At 43.1% G+C, this 18,564-nt stretch overlaps 1 gene segment (V, D, J or C); it reads left to right on the top strand.

Annotated features, from left to right (window-relative positions):
• Positions 1-14,050: 14,050 nt before the first annotated feature.
• LOC116636093 lies at positions 14,051-14,492 on the top strand. The segment is given in 2 exon segments: positions 14,051-14,105; positions 14,215-14,492. Coding segments are annotated over 2 exon segments (333 nt in total).
• Positions 14,493-18,564: the final 4,072 nt, after the last annotated feature.

Genomic DNA, 18,564 nt, shown 5'->3' on the forward strand with positions numbered 1-18,564 from the left:
CATTTCTTATGGCTACTGTAGCAAGTTATCTAAACAGTGGCTTAAAATAACAGAAATGTATTCTTTCACAGCTCTGCAGGCCAGAATTCTGGGCCAAGATCAGGCTAGGGCAGGGTCATGCTGAAGTCAGAGGCTGTAGGGGAGAATCCATGTCTTACCTCTTGTAGGTTCTTGTGGCTGCTGGTACTCCAATCCCCGCCACCAACTTCCCTTAGCCTTCTCCTCTGCTGTGTTCAACCCCCTCTGCCTCTCTCTTATAAGGACACTTGTGATTGCACTTAGGTTAATTCAGTATAATCTCATCTCAAGATCCTTGATTTAATCACAAAGACCCTTTTTCATGTCAGGTAATGTTTTGGATTGCAGAATTAGGATCTGATACTTTTAGGGACCATGACCGCAGCCTGTTATTGCAGTATCAATTCTCTCTCTCTTTCTCTCTCTCCTCTCTCTCTCTCATTCTTATGTTCACAAGACATTTCTCTTATCCAACGCCAAGTATGTCTAGGCCCAGAGGGTCACACAAAGGAAGACCTTTCTCATGATTTTTTTAAATGACCTTCTGTGTCATCCATTACCTTGAAGAAGAAAGACATCACCAGAGATAACCCTTGACCATCTGGAGAGAAGCTGTCTCTACAGAGAAAGTCATGGGCTATTATCTTTTGGACCTCTGATTGTATGTAGCGGCTGTGGTCCTCAGCTCTCATGGAGGGTATTTGTGGTAACTCTCTCAACTATGATATACTTTTGTCTCCCTTTTTATTTTTTTAAATAATTTTTTATTATTTTATTATATATTATTATATATTATGTTATATGTTATATATATTATATATATTATTAATATATATTATATATTATTATATATTATATATTATTATTTTTAATAATTATTTTTATTAAATAATTTTTATTATGTTATGTTAGTCACCATACATGACATAACATAACATATGTTATGTTAGTCACCATCATTAGTTTTTGATGTAGTGTTCCATGATTCATTGTTTGCGTATAACACCCAGTGCTCCATGCAATACGTGCCCTCCTTAATACCCATCACTGGGCTCACCCATCCCTCCCCCGCAAAACCCTCAGTTTGATTCCTGGAATCCATAGTCTCTCATGGTTCGTCTCCCCGTCTGATTTCCCCTTCTTCATTTTTCCCTTCCTTCTAATGTCCTCCATGCTATTCCTTATGTTCCACAAATAAGTTGAAACCATATGATAATTGTCTTTCTCTGTTTGACTTATTTCACTTAACATAATCTCCTCCAGTTCCAACCATGTTGATGCAAATGTTGGGTATTCATCCTTTCTGATGGCTGAGTAATATTCCTTTGTATATATGGACCACATCTTCTTTATCCATCCATCTGTTGAAGGGCATCTCGGCTCCTTCTACGGTTTGGCTATTGTGGACATTGCTGCTATGAACATTGGGGTGCATATGGCCCTTCTTTTCACTGCATCTGTGTCTTTGGGGTAAATACCCAGTAGTGCAATTGCTGGGTCATAGGGTAGCTCTATTTTTAACTTTTTGAGAAACCTCCACACTGTTTTCCAAAGCGGCTATACCAACTTGCATTCCCACCAACAATGTGAGAGGGATCCCCTCTCTCCACAACCTCTCCAACATTTTTTTTCTTGTCTTTTCAATTTTTGCCTTTCTAACTGGTTGTCTCCCTTTTTAATCTTTTTTACTTACTGGGGACAGTGTGTTTGGTATTGGCTGAGTGGCATACCTAAATTGCCCAAAGAATGGAAATGACTATAATTTGGTTATATTTTTCTTAAGCTCATGAGACATTTTGAAACATTTTGCAAAGTCTGGGGTAAGAATAATTTTTCTGGACATATCCTGGCTCAGGAGATAGGAGAAATCCCTCAGTTAGGAATATAATATCCTACTGTCTCTCTGATTTGTGACACAAAAATCAAGTTCTTGCCTATTTGCCCCTCATCTGACTTCAGTTACTGCTGGAGGCTATTAGAATGATTCACTTTCCTACCAAACTGATACATCTCTCCCCTCCAGGACAGGCTGCAGGGATTCAGGGAAATATTTTGCTATCATATTACAGTGATGAATCAGGCCAACCGTGGCCCAGGGAGGCTCCGTGTGACCCAATCTCTCAAGTGCCCAGCCAAGAACCCAGGGCTCCTGGTAAGATATCATCTCCAAATCAGCTGATGCCCTGGGATCACATTGCCATGAAGAGGGGATGGAAGAGTTGGAAGAACCCCTTCTACCTGAGTATCTCCCTCACCCTCACTCCTGCTCCATAACTGGGGAAGAGAGGCATTGGAGAAAGACAGGAGCTTCTGGGCTGTCCCTGCTGGTGGGGACTTCCTTACACAGTACAGGGTTATTGACCCTTGGCCCTAGAGATATAAATATTGAAATCTTTGGTTCCTACTTTCAAGGAAGCCACTGTCTATTAGGGACGATGGACCCCTAGATACATAAATAATTACGTACTCATGAATACATACATATTATGGCTTAACCGAGATGTGCTGTGGTTATAGTGAAGATAAGATGAGGGTGTGGAGGAAAGAGGGGCACTGGCTGGGGGAGTCAGGGAAACTGCGTGGAGAGGAGAGGCTTCAAAGAGGAAAAGGGATTTTCAGGGGGACAAGGTGGGGGGAAAGTATTATCTACTCCAGGCAGAGGGTGAGGCAGCACTCACTGCTGATGTTCTTCATTCCCTAGGGCAGCACGGGGTCTTTCTCCCCCTCCCCCTAGAGCCAGGAGTGAGGGAGGCTTTACCTTTCTCTCGCAAGAACCATGGTGTTCTCCAAAGATCAGACCGAGATACTTTCTGTATACCTGATTTTTTAGACTTTGCCCAACTATGGGGAAAGGCTCACTCTACTTTGGGTGCTGAGGAGTTTCTAAATTTAGATGGCTGAGAATCTGTTTCCAGTGGACAGGGTATCTCTCATGAAGAAGAGGATTATTTTATTTTATTTTATTTTATTTTATTTTATTTTATTTTATTGTGTAAAGTAGGCTCCATGCCCAGCATGGAGCCCAACATGGGGTTTGAACTCAACGACCTTGAGATCAAGACCTGAGCTGAGGTCAAGTGTTGGATGCTTAACTGACAGAGCCACTCAGGTGCCCCAAAGAGGGTGATTACTGAAGAGCTTTCACCAGGCCAGGGACACTTTGTGCAAGTCCAGCCTTCACTCTTCACTCCTGTCTCCCTCAGAGGCTGTCCCACTTGCCACCGGGGCCAGTGCTCTTTGGACAGTAAGCTTGGTTCTATCACACACAACACAACACCCATGCCCTTGTCCCACCAGCCCAGATCAACAGTGCTAGGTCTAGAGCTGATCTCTTGCTGCCTACTAGCAGGTCTGCAGGAGAGGAAGGTGCACACTCTCTCTGTGGGCAATTTGCTGATGTCCCTCTCCATTCTGAGTCTTTGGCACCTACACAGGGCTGCCATCTAGAAAGCAAGGGGTGCATCCAGTGACCACACAGCCTCATCTTCATCTCTAACCACATCAGGCTCCTCATTTGTATTTCAACCCTCCTCAACATGTAGATTCCTCCTTAGTCATGAAAGATTCTTTTGTAGAGCCCATAAAAGTCTTTACTTCCAGTGAGGAGACAATAACTTATTCCTAAATGTCTCCTTAAATTCCTGGGGGATTCTAAATGCCAGTAGTGGGATCGTTCAACCCTCTTGTTTTCCCAAAACTCAGGTTCTCTGAACACTGGTAGGTTCTAGAAGCAGAACAGTCAAGGTGACCACAGGTCTATATGCTGCCCCTGGTGACTTGCCTACTACCTCTTTTCCCTGTGTTCTGTTGACCTGTAACTGACAGCATCTTCCTTAGGGAGGCTGATGACAAATGGACAGACAAAAAGAAGGAGACCAGGTTGAACCATACAAGCATGCTCCATGGAGGCAGCTAGGAGGACACTGAAAATATCTTCCCAACATCCCAGGATGTCCCCCAAAACTTCATCCTCATTGTTCTCTCTGGGTCCTGTCCACGGGACCTTCGAGTTATAACCTTGCCTTAGAAGGCTGCAGAAGTGTGCAGAAGATCTAACCTGAGACCCTTCGGCTGCTCCAGCTTCCAACACACAGGAGAGAAGGTAAAGGCCACAGCTGTGGTCTCCAGAGGCAAGAGACACCATCTTTTCTCTTGAGACACGGGCTAGACATGGTGCTGCATTGTTGGGTCAACAATGTGTACCCAGAATTCTCTTTGTGGGCATCCCTCTCCTCATAATAACTATTTTCTTCAACCCCAACTTAACTTTAATTTTAAGTACCAGTCTCTGTTGTTGTGTATATTCAGAAATATATTCTCTGTGATGAAGCAGTGTGGCTTGACTATTTTGCTTTATCTCTCTGGTCTGGGCTTCAATCAATGGTTAACTTGGCATCTAGTTAGAGCAGAAAGCAGAACAAGACCCCATCTCTGTAACAATAGATCCCTGAGTGATCACTCTGCAGGTAGCTGGCTATCTCTGGAGAGGAGCCCTTTGAACAGGCCAGCCTCCCTGGTCTCCCTCAGTCCAACCTCAGCTTCAGTGGGACCAGAGGCACCTCCATCACCTCTACCACCTCCTCCAGCTTCAGGCAGAGTGAGCCTGCCAGCCTGAGAGGCAGGACTGAAGAGCTCTGTCAAGCCTTCAGACATGCAAATTGACTCCATGGAGACCCGTGCTTATTTAACCCTGGGCATGGGCCCCCATTCCAGAGCAGCCCTGACCACGATCTACCTGCCCAGCCCCATCCTTCTTGCCCTTTGGTGCAGAAGCAGCAGATTCAGGGGACCCTCCAAAATGAGCCTCCAGGCCCAGCTCCTCTGTCTCCTGGTGATGGGCTTTCAGGGTAAGCGTGTTTCCCACTGCTGATCGGGAGCTGGACCTTTAGCCTTTGACACAGTGATCATATGCTCAAAAGGGGGTTTGGGAAATTATAGTGGGATATGTGGTGTGGTTTTGACTTAATGCTTAGTAGGAAATCCGGGCACAGAGCCCAAGGCTGACAATGAGGCAGAGGCACAAACAGCCTTGAACCTGTCCTCGGCCCCCTAAGGACCATGGAGGACCCTGTCCATGCTCCCACCGCATGTCCACCCTGCCTTTGGAAGCTCACCGGGGACCGTTTAGGCTATAAGGGAGGGATGCGTCCATCGGCCTCTCAGGGTGGGGCCGTGCCCTGTTGGGTCACCTTTCATAGCTTACCCTGGGCCCGAGGACACATCAATAGAAAACTATGTGAATTCTTGGACACAGGCAAAGGTGGGAAGGCCCGGGGGCTCTTGACTTCTAGTTTCTGTCAGGTTTAAGCATGGCATGGTTCTTCTGAGGAACGATGTTTCCTCGAAGGCTTTGACCGACGTAATACACTGTGTTGCCTGGATGGGGTGTCCTTGCAGGTTGCGGGGGGTGGCTCGTCCTGACTCAGACCCCAGAGACCCTGGCAGCATCTCAGGACAGCTTCATCTCCATCACCTGTAGAAGTAGCGAAGAGGTAGGTACCTCCATGGCCTGGTACCAACAGAAACCCAACGAGGCTCCCAGGCTGCTCATCTTTGGGGCTTCTGCCCGGGCAGCCGGAACCTCATTCCGGTTCCGGGGAAGCGGCTCTGGCTCTGACTTCTCCCTCACCATCCATGGAGTAGAGGCTGAAGACGCGGGTGTGTATTACTGCCAGCAGCACTTCCGCTGGCCTCTCCCAGTGACAGGTTCCCAGACAAAAATACCCTTCTGGGCTGTGGATGCCAGTTGTTGAACAAAGACACCTGCTTCCTGCAGGAGGCCACAGTGTGAGAGGAGTGACGTACCCAGATTTTAGATTCCATACTCTCAGAGTCTATGTCTTCTGACCTGGTGCAGCAGGGGCAGGTTGGAGAGTTACTGTCTCCCATTTAAACCAGATCTACATAGAGGAAAATGTGGAGGTGGATAGAGCCAAGCAGCAATCTAGACAGAAGCTTTAGATGTATTGCTGTTCTCTTATTTATTACAGCATAACAGAGCACCCCAAAACTTAAAGGGTTAAAAGAGCAACAACTCATTATTTCTCATGATGCTGTGGGTTGGCTGGGTGGTTTCTCTGCTGGTTTGCCGGGGCTTGCTCATGCACCTGCAGTCTGCTGGAAGGTCAGCTGGGCTGAAAGACCTAAGCTGGTCTCACCCCATGTCTACCAGCTGGTGCTGGTTGTTGGCTGGGAGCCTCGGGGTTCCTCTCAGTCTCAACAAGGAGAGGGGTAGTTAGCGACCTCCTCCCACAGGTGCAGGGTCTAAAGGGTTGAACTGACTGTAGAAATTTATAAATTAATAATAACGCAACTTGTATTTTCACCATCCACTGACCATTGTGAATACTTCTCCCCAACCTGCATCCCCTGTCACGCCACTGGATGCACAGGCAAGCTCCCCACAACAAAGAATTTTCACGTCTACAATGTTAACAGTGCCCACACTGAGAAGCCTTGTTCCATGGGTTACTCTTTGCATTGACAGCTATCCCAGTCTCCTGTAAGTTAATAGTCTCCCTCTTCACTTACACAGTGAGATCCTTATGACTATGTACTGTCATCACCCCATGCCCATCGTTGTGCTATTTTTGTCATGCATTTTACTTTTACAAATGTTTTAAAACTTGCAATGTATTCTTATTCACATTGCTTTAAATAGTCAATTGTTTTTCAGGAAACTGTAAATCAGAAGACAAGTCTTTTATATGTACCTATCATTTACCATTTCTGGTGTTCTTCATTTCTTTTGTGTCTCCATCTGGTGAAATTTATCTTCTGCCAGAACTTTCCTTTGAGTTTCTACGGTGCAGGTCTGATGGTGACAAATTATCTGTTTCTTTTTCATCTTTAAATGGCTTTATTTCACCTTTATTTCTGAAGGATATATTTACTAGAAATAGAATTCTAAATTAACATATTTTTCCTTCAGTGCTTGAAGATGCTGTCCTGTGGTCAGCTACGCATGAAGTGTGCAGTCCTTTTTCTTGTGCTCTGATACTTTTTTTTTTTCCTGTCTGGATTCTTTTAAGGTTTTCTCCTTATGGCCAGTTTCCATTAGTTTGACTAGGATGTGCCTAAGTGTGATTTTCTCTGTGTTCATCCTGCTTGCGGGTTGTTGAGCTTCCTTGGATCTGTGGGTTGACTTTTTCATCTGCCTTGGAAAATGTTTAGTCATTATTCGGCTCATAATTCTATGGACTGTTGAGGGTTGGCTGGCCGTAGGATGCTCTTGAATAGCTTTATCTTTGGCAGCTGGACTCTTTTCCACATGGTCTTTAATCTTGCAGCAGCCCTGTCAGGCCTTGTTCACAGGGAAGTTGTAGGGGCCAAGAAACGAAGGAGGAATTACGCAAGATCTCTTGAGCCTAGGCTTAGAGCTAGAACAACATCCTGTCTGCCACATTCTATTGACCAACGCAAGACACAGGCTAGCCCAGAATCAAGGGCTGAGCATATAGCCTCTACCTCCTGATGCATGGAGCTGCAAAGGCATGTGGCCATGGGCAGAGAAATCACCAGGTGGAAGAATCCTTGAGGGGCCAAGGCAGAGAGCACAGTACCCACACTGTGGCATGAGGAGCCAAATTCACTCTGCTGGGAATGTAGTGGCTTCAATCTGGAGAACACTAGAGACACTTGCATCATGTTTATTCCCTGGGGCCAGAGGTGACATCGTGCTGATCAAGTTCCCAGCCTCTGAGTCCATGACTCCGGGAGACAAACTCACCATCAGCAGCCAGCCAGTGACTTTAGTTTATAAAACACAAAAAACGAGGAGAGGCTCCTAAGTTTTTCGTTTACAAAGTGATTAATCAATGTTCAGGAACCCTAGGCTAGCTCTGTAAAATTCATAGATTCTGTGTGTAAACAGCAACTCAAAGGCTTTGTGATACTGGATATTTTGTCAAATATTTAACTTGCTTTCACAACTTTACATCTGTGAACACAAACCTAATGCGCTCAAGCTCGTCACCCAGGGAGGCCTTGTGGTTCTAGCTGTTTCCTCTTAGGCAAGGGGACTGCTTGGTGTCTCAACAGCTGCTGAGCAGAAAGGTTTGCTGAGCTCATAGTGAAGGTGATTCACTCTTTCCTTGATAAAATAATAATCTACACCCTTCAAGAGTAATTACTGCACAAGATGGTGGGCTTGTGGGTTCCTTCCTTCCTTATTTATTTTTTTCATTCTTTTGGGTTTTCTTTTTCCCTTTGTACCTCTATTTTGATAACATTATTTTGAATGTTTAGAGCCTCTCAGAACAAGTTGAATTGTGATATTTTATAATTTATGTATCCAATTTCATGCACTATTTTGCTAAGTTTGTAATTAGAAATTGTACCCTTAGATGCACCAATTAATTTTTATGTGAATTTTTGAGCCAGTTAATTTCTATTAAACCAAAAAGCATGTTTTATGTTTATTAAACATACAGACTCTATTTTTAAATTAGGAATGTTATACATTATAAATTTACACAAGGATTTCCAAGTAATAGCAGAAAAGCATGGGAGTTAAGGACTCCTTTTTTCCTATGGGGCTAGAATGAGGAAAGAATGCTTTATGCCTTGAATGCCTGCCATTGTCAGGAGGAATGTGATGGGATGAAGGAAGCAGTTAATGGGCATCTTAAGACTTTAAATAAGAGAACTTATTTCAAAGATACAAAATCTGTACTAAAAGAGAGATGGAGTTGGGCTTTTCTCAGGAAAACAGATGCCCTCATGGAATTTCCAAATAAGCTGGCTTAGCCCAGGGTATTATAGGGTCGAACACTGGGGAGTCTGAGGAGTAAAGGTCAAGGAAGCCACTTCCAGAGTTCCTCAATTCAAGAAATTCCTGAATCATGGAAAATCTGCTACAAATAATTTCAGTGGCAGCTCCAAAGAAGATGAGTCTCCAGAGATATCTCAGAACCCATGATAAACCTCAAGAATTAGAAGAAACCCATCTGTGGCCTGCATATACTTCGGCCCACAATACCACTGGAGAGTAAGATTTTCCCATGCTGTTCCAATTTTTAGATCTTACACAAACACCTTCCATTAACCAAACAAAATCTAGAGTCATAGGGGAAAGGGTTTGTGGGAAGTGATGCAGATGAGACTGTAGAAGGGCAAAGCAGTGATGCTAAGCAGATATATAGGCAATCTGCTCCACTCCCTTGTCCTCCAATGTCCAAAACACTTGTTTATGTGTGTTTATGTTTCCAATTAAAGTCCAGTGCCATCATGCATCTAGCTAATATGATGCCATGATTCCAGTAAAACTCAAGACATGTTCTCCTTCTTCCCCAGAAGGGGATGCTTATTTATTTTCCAGGTCAGCCATAATCACTTTTATATCAGGTAATTTAAAGAACGAATTATCAGGTTGATCACTACAAATACACCTTATTTAAAAAGTAAGGGAAAGAGAAGGGGATATAGCCACCAGGTGGTTAGCTAGAAGCCCCAGGCCCTGAAGCCATTGTGAGAGTTCAGGGATCAGTACTGATCTCTTCCTTTGTCTTGCTTGGCAGTTACCTAGAGTCAAAAAGCTGGATAAGTTTTGGTTAGGGAAAGTCCATGTTGTGGAGCCCATGCATAGCCTCATCCTTGCCACCATGGCCACTTTATGCCCGAGCTTGATGAACAAGCACTGAGGTGTCTGGATAAGAGGCTACCTGACATCCACAGAGTTAGTCATTTATTCTGCCTGATGATTGAGAGCTCCTCGTGCAGGGCGTGTGTTGAAGTGAACATTTGCATAGGACACAAATATTCTTACAGTATGTGCCCAGGCCAGAGGTCTATTCATAAAACTCGACTTTTGAGCTCCTCTTCATCAATCTCCCAGTCTTGTTTTATCCAGTGTTCTGACCATGTCACCACACTGTTAATCCCTGCCCCTGAATGAGTGAAGACTCTGATTCAAGTTATCTCTATGAGAGGTAAAGAGGACTGGAGAACCCAACTCCGAGTTCTGCCCACTAGATGAATTTCTCCCTACATGCTCTTCCCTGACTATTCTTAAAGTGGTCTTTAAGCCTATAAAACTTGACTTCTGATTTCAATTTATGCATATCTTGCATACACTGGATCTGAATTGTTATTATTTATTATGAATCCACATTAGGATTAGGATGAAGGAAAGGGAGCAATTCAGCAAGTGTAGGTGCCATGAGAGTTTGAACAGCTTACCTGTGTGCCTTGGGAACTGCGTCAAGGCCTAGCCTGTAAATCCCATTTCTACCTGATGATAGGATACTGCTGTGCATGGGTATGTTATGGCTTGTTGGATGTTACCACTCAATTCATACAGGTTAGGTCACATGTCTACTTTGGGATCTATATAAAACATGTAGTCTCTCCAGGACTTAACAGCAAGCTAGGACCCTATCTCAAAAAGAGAGTTGTTCAAAGAGATCATAGCACTATCCCAATACTCTAGAGGTCCGTACTGTGCTTTTCCTGTTAGAGCTTTCTGGAGCCTCCAAACGCTCTCCCTATGCGCCATAGGCACCTTAAGCTTCACTGCCCTGCTGGATCATCAAGTCCTCCGCAGGTTATCCTTACTGCACAGTGTTGTTCTTCTCTGGGTCTCACTCAAAACAGGCAACCTTACAGATTACTAAATAAATGAATACGTACTAGCTTCAAATCAAAAGAGGACTTCCTGGTGTAGAGTCTGTTTCTCAGTTACTGAAAATGTGGGTTTTATTTTTTTTTTAAGTTTATTTGATTATTTTAGTAACTTCTACACCCAACATGGGCCTCGAACTCACACCTCCAAGATCAAGAGTCACATGCTCTTCTGATTGAGCCAGCCAGGCACCCCTGAAAATGTGTTTTCATTTTGGAGACAATTTTTTTTTGACATTCCCCAGACAACTCAATTTCTAGAAACTTCTTTGCAACTGCACCAGGACCATGGAGGAAGTTCTGTGTGATCTGCCTTGCACTTCTATGTTCAACCATCAAGTACATGGTTTTAAGTGGACTCTGGATTTTTAATTGTGCAAGTCCTGATAATGATTTCTTAAAACTGAAAAAAAAATCACCCAATTTTTTTTCAAAATGTTTCTTGTACTTCCGCACTTTCTCTTCTCAAGACTCCAATTATTCATGTAACAGACTGCTTGAAGTTGTCACACAGTTCACTGATGCTCTCTCTGTTCATGCTTTTTTAAGTATTGTTTTTCTCACAATACTACACTTCAGACAATTTCTAAAGCTAAAGTTGCTAATCTTTCTTTCTGAAATATCAAATCTTGCCACTTGAATCTGTCTGATGGACTCGGGTCTTGCTTTTAAGCTCTGTTAGGTGGGACCAGAATAGCATTTTGTCCAGGGGTAATTTGCCCCACTCCCAAGGCAAAGACTTTTTGAGTCCTCAGCTGGATGCCCTGTGAATCATGAGGTTTTCTACTCTCACTGGTGCACACAATAACTCTTTCTGGTCCTGTGTGAGCTCTGACAAATTTTCCCTGTAATATTCTCATGCAGTTTTTTCTCCAGCCTCAGTGGGTTCTTGACATGCATGTGTTGATCAGTACACACTTGAATATTGAGAAGAACAATCTGTAGACATCCTGGGTTCTCTCTCTATGCTGATAGTTTTTTTTAAGATTTTTAAAAATTTATTTGACAGAGAGATAGAGAGTACGGATAGGCAGAGCGGCAGGCAGAGGGAGAGGGAGAAATAGGCTCTCCGTGGAGGAGGGAGCCCGACACAGGGCTCGATCCCAGGACCCTGGGATCATGACCTGAGCCTAAGGCAGACGCTTAACCGGCTGAGCCACCCAGGTGCCCCTATGCTGATAATTTATCACACCAAGGACATCAGGGTATCGGAGTAAAGAAGAAGACTCTCTGTCTTAAAAGATGTATAAGCACCGAATGCAAGGACCTTGTAAAATTTCTTTGAATTTCTGGGCTTTTGTCATTCTGATTCTGTCTTGTGGCCCTCACAGATAGACATGTTCTCTGCAGACAAATTTGTGCAGGTCTGGCCTGGGACTGCTGGGAGACACTGCACCTGGGTGCTGTTATTGTAAAAAGTCAGTCCTGCAGCAAAGCCCAGCCTTGACAGAAGCAAAGAGGATTATATCAATATTCATCTTGTGATAAGTTCTCAGAATTCTATTAATTCTTGATTTCTAGAATAAAAATATTTATGTAGGCAACAACCTCTGGCTGCCAAACCTGGTGTTAGAAGTTTTTTTTTTTTTTCTTTTCATTTTTTAAAATGCAATAACCCCCCAGTGACCAGGTTCAACCAGAGCAGCACAAATTTGCCTGCAGAGGAGGTGTTTCTCCCTGGAGGTTACGGGACAGAATCAGTCTGCTGTCCTGTGAATAAAGAGTTCTTTTGGTCTCTTTAAGATTCATGATACACTTTTCTTACTGTGTCTCTAAGACAGCATCCATCAGATATTACACAATCCTAGATACTCTAACATCTTGTACAGTGCTCCTTTTATTTGGTGCTTGTGAATATTATTGAGGCCACAGAGATTCTTCTTTGCTATAATTTCCTGCTATTCTTGGCATAAGAAATTATCATCACTACCATCCAGAGATGCAATGAGGTAGAAGAGTAGTAAAGAACTGTGGGTGTCATGATGTGTAAGTAAGTGCCCAGATATTGAGTACCTGCCATTGCTAACCTGTCTCCAGCTAAGCCGTGTGTCCTTCTCCATTCTGAGTGCTCTGTCCCACCAGGCAACACAAGTGAAAAGCTTCCTAAGTGTGATAAAACTTCTAACACCAACCCATAACCAGCAAGGAAATTGACGTAGTAATAATAAAAAATCTCCCAACAAACAAGAGTCCAGGGCCGGATGGCTTCCCAGGGGAATTCTACTGAACATTTAAAGAATAATTATTATCTATTCTTCTGAAGCAGTTTCAAAAAATAGAAATGGAAGGGAACTTCCAAACTTTTTCTATGAGGCCAGGATTACCATGATCCCCAAACCAGACAAAGATCCCACCAAATAGGAGAATTACACACCAATAGCCCTGATGAACATGAATGCAAAAATTCTCACCAAAATACTAGCCAATAGGATCCAACAGTACATTAAAAGGATTATTCACCATGACCAAGTGGGGTTTATTCCTGGGCTGCAAGGATGATTTAACATTCGCAAATCAATCAATGTGATACATTAAATAAATAAAAGAAAGGACAAGAACCATATGATCTTCTCAATTGACGCAGAAAAAGCATTTGACAAAGTACAGCATCCTTTCCTGATTAAAATTCTTCACAGTGTAGGGATAGAGGGAACAAACCTCAATATCATAAAAGCCATCTATGAAAAGCCCACAACGAATATCATTCTCAAGCTTTCAGTTTTTCCCCTAGGATCAGGAACATAGCAGGGATGTCCACTCTCACCACTGCTGTTCAACATAGTACTAGAAATTGTAGCCTCAGCTAGAACAATCCGACAACAAAAAGAAAGAAAAGGCATATGAATCAGCAAAGAAGAAATTAAATTCTCACTCTTTGCAGATGACATGATACTCTACATGGAAACCCCAAAAGACTCCACCCCAAAATTGCTAGAACTCATACAGGAATTCAGCAAAGTGGCAGGATAGAAAATCAATGCACAGAAATCAGTTGCGTTTCTGTACACTAACAATGAGAAAGAAGAGAGAGAAACTAAGGAGTTGATCCCATTTACAATTGCACCCAAAACCATAAGATACCTAGGAATAAACCTAGCCAAAGAGGCAAAGGATCTGTACTCTAGAAACTACAGAGCACTTATGAAAGAAATTGAGGAAGACACAAAGAAGTGAGAAAACATTCCATGCTCATGGATTGGAAGAATAAACATTGTGACAACATCAACGCTACCCAGAGCAGAAGGGTTATTGCACTGTACCATTATTGCGATAACTCAACCCTGCGGCTGTGCCCAGTTATGCTCCATCCCCTGCTGATTTGCATATCATTGGAGCACAGCCCACCTCCCTGAACACTAATTAACAGGCTGGTCACACCCTGGGCAGGACGCAGTCCCGGTCAGGACACAGCATGGGCGTGAAGGCTCCCACTCAGCTCCTGGACCTCCTGCTGATCTGGCTCCCAGGTAAGGAAGGAGAACCCTGCGAATTTACTCAGCCAGTGTGGTCCCCAGCGAAGACCTCTTATAACATGATTCATAGTGTGGATATTTGTTTCTATGTTTCCAATCTCAGGAGCCAGTTCTGAAATCCAGATGACCCAGTCCCCATCCTCGCTATCGGCATCTCCGGGAGACAGAGTCACCATCACTTGCCAGGCCAGTCAGAACACTAACAGGTGGTTAGCCTGGTATCAGCAGAAACCAGGGAAAGCTCCTAAGCCCCTGATCTATGAAGCATCCAAGTTGCAAACTGGGGTCCCGTTGCGGTTCAGTGGCAGCGGGTCTGTGACAGATTTCACCCTCACCATCAGCAGCCTGGAGCCTGAAGATTTTGCCACTTATTACTGCTAGCAAAGTAAGAGTTACCCGCCCACAGTGTTACAGGTCAGAACATAAACCCCCAGGCAAGCAGACGTGAGGCTCTGGGCTGCCCTCGCTGCTCCCCTGGTGCCCACATCTGCTCAGAGAGTTTCGCAGAGGCAGCCCCGCTTTGGAGGTCACTGGGAGTTTTGGGAGAGGGGCAGGGAGGCTCCTCGGCCCCCTGACTGACTCCCTTTCCCCCAGCTGATTACACCTGAGGAGTGTGGGGTATGGCATCAGCCAGGCTTCGTGCAGCAAAAGAGAAGCCACTCTAGGTATTCCAAGCAGGAACGTTTCAAATTCATAGAGTTTGACTCTGAACCACAACCTTTCAAAACCTTTCAAAGTCTAGGGAGTGTGATAAGAAGGAGAACAGAGGCTAGAAATGGGTGATTCCCTGGTGCTGCCCCGGAAGCCAGAGCATGTCACCACTGAAGGTACAGGCTGCCTAACCATGTGGTCCTCGGGCCTGTCTGGGAAGCCCGGGCGTGAGGTGCCTGATCCTGCAGCCTCTGAAGCCCCTCCCCTGGTGATCCTCCGGTCCTCGCCTCGTCCACTCTGCCTGCAGCTGCTGATCGGTAGGATCAAATCCTCCCCTTCTGACCTCCAAATTCCAGTGAGGCTGCCTTGTTGAGCACCTCGAAGGGAAGCTGTAGAGGAAAAAAAAGGGGAGATGTGCTTCCAGAAGGGATGCCAATGATGGGTGGCCAGCTCTCGGAGCTCTGCTGGCTAGAGGATGGACCCAGAAGACACTTGAATGTGCTTCCAAGTATTATCAGCAGGTCTGGGATCATAGCCTGAAACTTTATTGAGTTATATGGTAAACAGAAAATGAGGAAATTACATTAAATATATAGCAATCATTTGACAAATAAATGAAAAACGTTTTTGACACACACAAAAAACACTAAACGTGAACATACCATTCTTTTCCCTCAACATCTTCCCAGCGGCTTGCAGCATCATCTACATCACTGCGAACTTCTTATAAACACAAAATTGCGGGTCACCTTAGACCTTGAGATGGGAATCTGCACTTTAACAAGTTACCAGGTTTAGAGAATGTTTACTTCAGCTAAAAAGATTTTTTTCCAATGAAGCCATTTAAGACAATTTCTATTTAAAGCTGTATGTTAAAACCACATTCAGCTCTATTTTGAGTTAACACGAAACTAGATTTGAAAACACTTTTACAATAGTAAAATCTAAAAACACTTATCTGCCAATGACATGATTAAATACTTTGTTTTTATTTAATTTAACTTAATTTTATTTTATATAATTTTATTTTATACTTATTTTATTTCCAGTATAGTTAGCATACAGTGTCATATTAGTTTCCGGTGTACAACACAGAGATTCAACAATTTCATACATCACCCTGTGCTCATCCCGACAAGCACACTCCTTAATCCCCATCACCTCTTTCACCCATCCCCCCCCCCCCCCCCACCCACCTGGTAACCATCAGTTTGTTCTCTATAGTTAAGAGTTTGTTTCTTGGTTTGTCTCTCTCCCTCTTTTCCTTTTTTTTTCTTCGCTTATTTGTTTTGTTTCTTAAATTCCACATGTGAGTGAAATCATATGGTATTTGTCTTCCTCTGACTGACTTATTTCACTTAGCATTATACTCTCTATCTTCATCCATGTCATTGCAAACGGCAAGATTTCATTCTTTTTTTTTATTTATTTATTTATTTTTTTAAGATTTTATTTATTTGACAGAGAGAGATACAGTGAGAGAGGGAATACAAGCAGGGGGAGTGGGAGAGGGAGAAGCAGGCCTCCCGTGGAGCAGGGAGCCCAATGCGGAGCTCGATCCCAGGACCCCGGGATCATGACCTGAGCCGAAGGCAGACACCTAACGACTGAGCCACCCAGGCGCCCCCATTCTTTTTTATGGCTGATAATATTCCACATCTTCTTTATCCATTCATCTATCAATGGACACTCGGGCTGCTTCCAAAAGTTGGCTATTGTAAACAATACTGCTATAAATATAGAGGTACATGTATGCTTTTGAATTACCGTTTTTGTATTTTTTGGGTAAATACCTAGTAGTGCGATTAACTGGATAGTAGGGTTCTATTTTTAACTTTTTGAGGAATTCTTTGAAAATTTAATAGATTAAAGGTTTTTAGAAACTTGAGGAGTTACAAAGGCAAAAGAATATAAATTTTGTGCACCTGTGTTGGAGATCATTGGACTTAAATTTCCTTGTGCAGCTTGGTTTGGGGATTTTGTTCACTTCTGAAACTTGCCATTAGAATATTTCACCCAGAGCAGGGGTGCCTGTCTGGCTCAGTTGGTAGAGCATGAGACTCTTGATCTGGGAGTTGTGAGTTCAAGCCCCATACTGGGTATAGAGATTACTTAAAAAATAAAAAAGAAAGAAAGAAAAATGAGTAGTCACTGCCCTTCCATCTTGGTCCCAGATGAAACAATATCCATAGGCTGGAGAGCATCTCAGTGGCATGTAGCAGAACCACCCGGCTGAGCCCTGCCTGGATCAGCCAAACCATTGTTAACATGAACATCTGTGGATATTAAAGTTAATGCTTAGTATTGTGTGCCACTTGGTTGTGAGTGGTTTATTATCAATCATCATGCAAAAGTTGACAAATACAATATTTATACACCTACACACTTACTTAGATGCATTTTATTAAAATTGACCTCAATATGAATATTTAGCAATCTGTTCATAAAGATATTAAGAAGAAATTAAGACAAAATAGTATTTGAATAAAAAGTTAAAAATTACCTTATTTATAGAAAAATATACATATAGGTGTGTGTATATATATATATAAAATATATAGGTGTATATATAATATATAATATATTCATGTTCTGTGACTATTATATATGTATATATATGGTGATGTAACTATAAATATATATTTTTAAAAATATATAAATACATGTGTTTGATCATGCTGATAATAGTTATAAATATATTTGATAAAATTTAACAATTCATTACTAATTTTTAGTTAAGAAATGTCTTAGTAAACTAGGAATAAAAAAGATCAGAATAGAGGGCTGTCATATAAGTTTTCACCCAAACTGGGTTATTTGTGAGAGCAAAAAGGGGGTGCTATTAAATGTTAAAGATCACATTGGGACTGTGTCAGACAAAAGAGAACTTATCGTTACTCTAAGGCATGAGAATATGATCAGCAAAAACTGATGAGAAGAATGAGAAGCAGTAAAAATAGGAAGCGGAGAAAGTTAATACCCAAATGACATTAACCTCCAAAATAAAGAATAATATTAACCATGGAAATAGCCTCTAACAATGTATAAGCCTTCTCGACTGCATAATGCCTGAAGAAGCACTGCATGGATTTGATCCGAGGAGATACTCTCTCGTCTTGTTGTCCATGACTCATCGTTATTTAGTCTAAGTAACATATCAGATAGAACTGGTATTTCACACCCATCCCTAGAAAATGAGAGCTCATGAATTCTATAGGGAAAAGTATATGTTCATACAAAAATTTAAGTCTTGGAGGGTCATCCCAGATCTATTATTTTCTTGTTTTGAGAAGATGCACAAAATTCAGAGCCATGAGGACATATAGGGATCAGAAAAATTAGAGGTGATTTTTTCTTTTCTTTTTTTTTAAATATTTATTTATTTTAGAGAGAGAGAGCGAGTGGAAAGGGGGGGTGGAGCAGAGAGAGAAGGAGAGAGTCCTCAAGCAAACTCCCCACTGGGCTTGGAACCTGAGGCAGGGCTCCATCCCAGGACCCTGAGATCATGACCTGAGCTGAAATCAAGAGTCAGACGCTTAACCGACTGACCATCCAGGCGCCCCAGAGAGAGAGTTTTTTCTGACAAACACCTGGGAGAAGCTCCTCTGGGGCTGGGCGTGAATCCTGGGTGTGTGTGATTCCCCAGGAGGCACGGGTTCTGCAGCTGCAGCCAGACCTGCCCAACCCCTCCGTGATTTGCATGTTTCCCCCAGAGCCCGTTTCTGCTCTTCAGAATCCTCATGAATAGGCTGCTCAGACATCTGGGGCAAAAAAGAGCCTCAGGCAGGGCCTTGGATCGAAC

Source organism: Phoca vitulina, unplaced genomic scaffold (assembly GCF_004348235.1).
Source record: "Phoca vitulina isolate PV1807 unplaced genomic scaffold, GSC_HSeal_1.0 scaffold12, whole genome shotgun sequence".
NCBI classification, from domain to species: domain Eukaryota; kingdom Metazoa; phylum Chordata; class Mammalia; order Carnivora; family Phocidae; genus Phoca; species Phoca vitulina.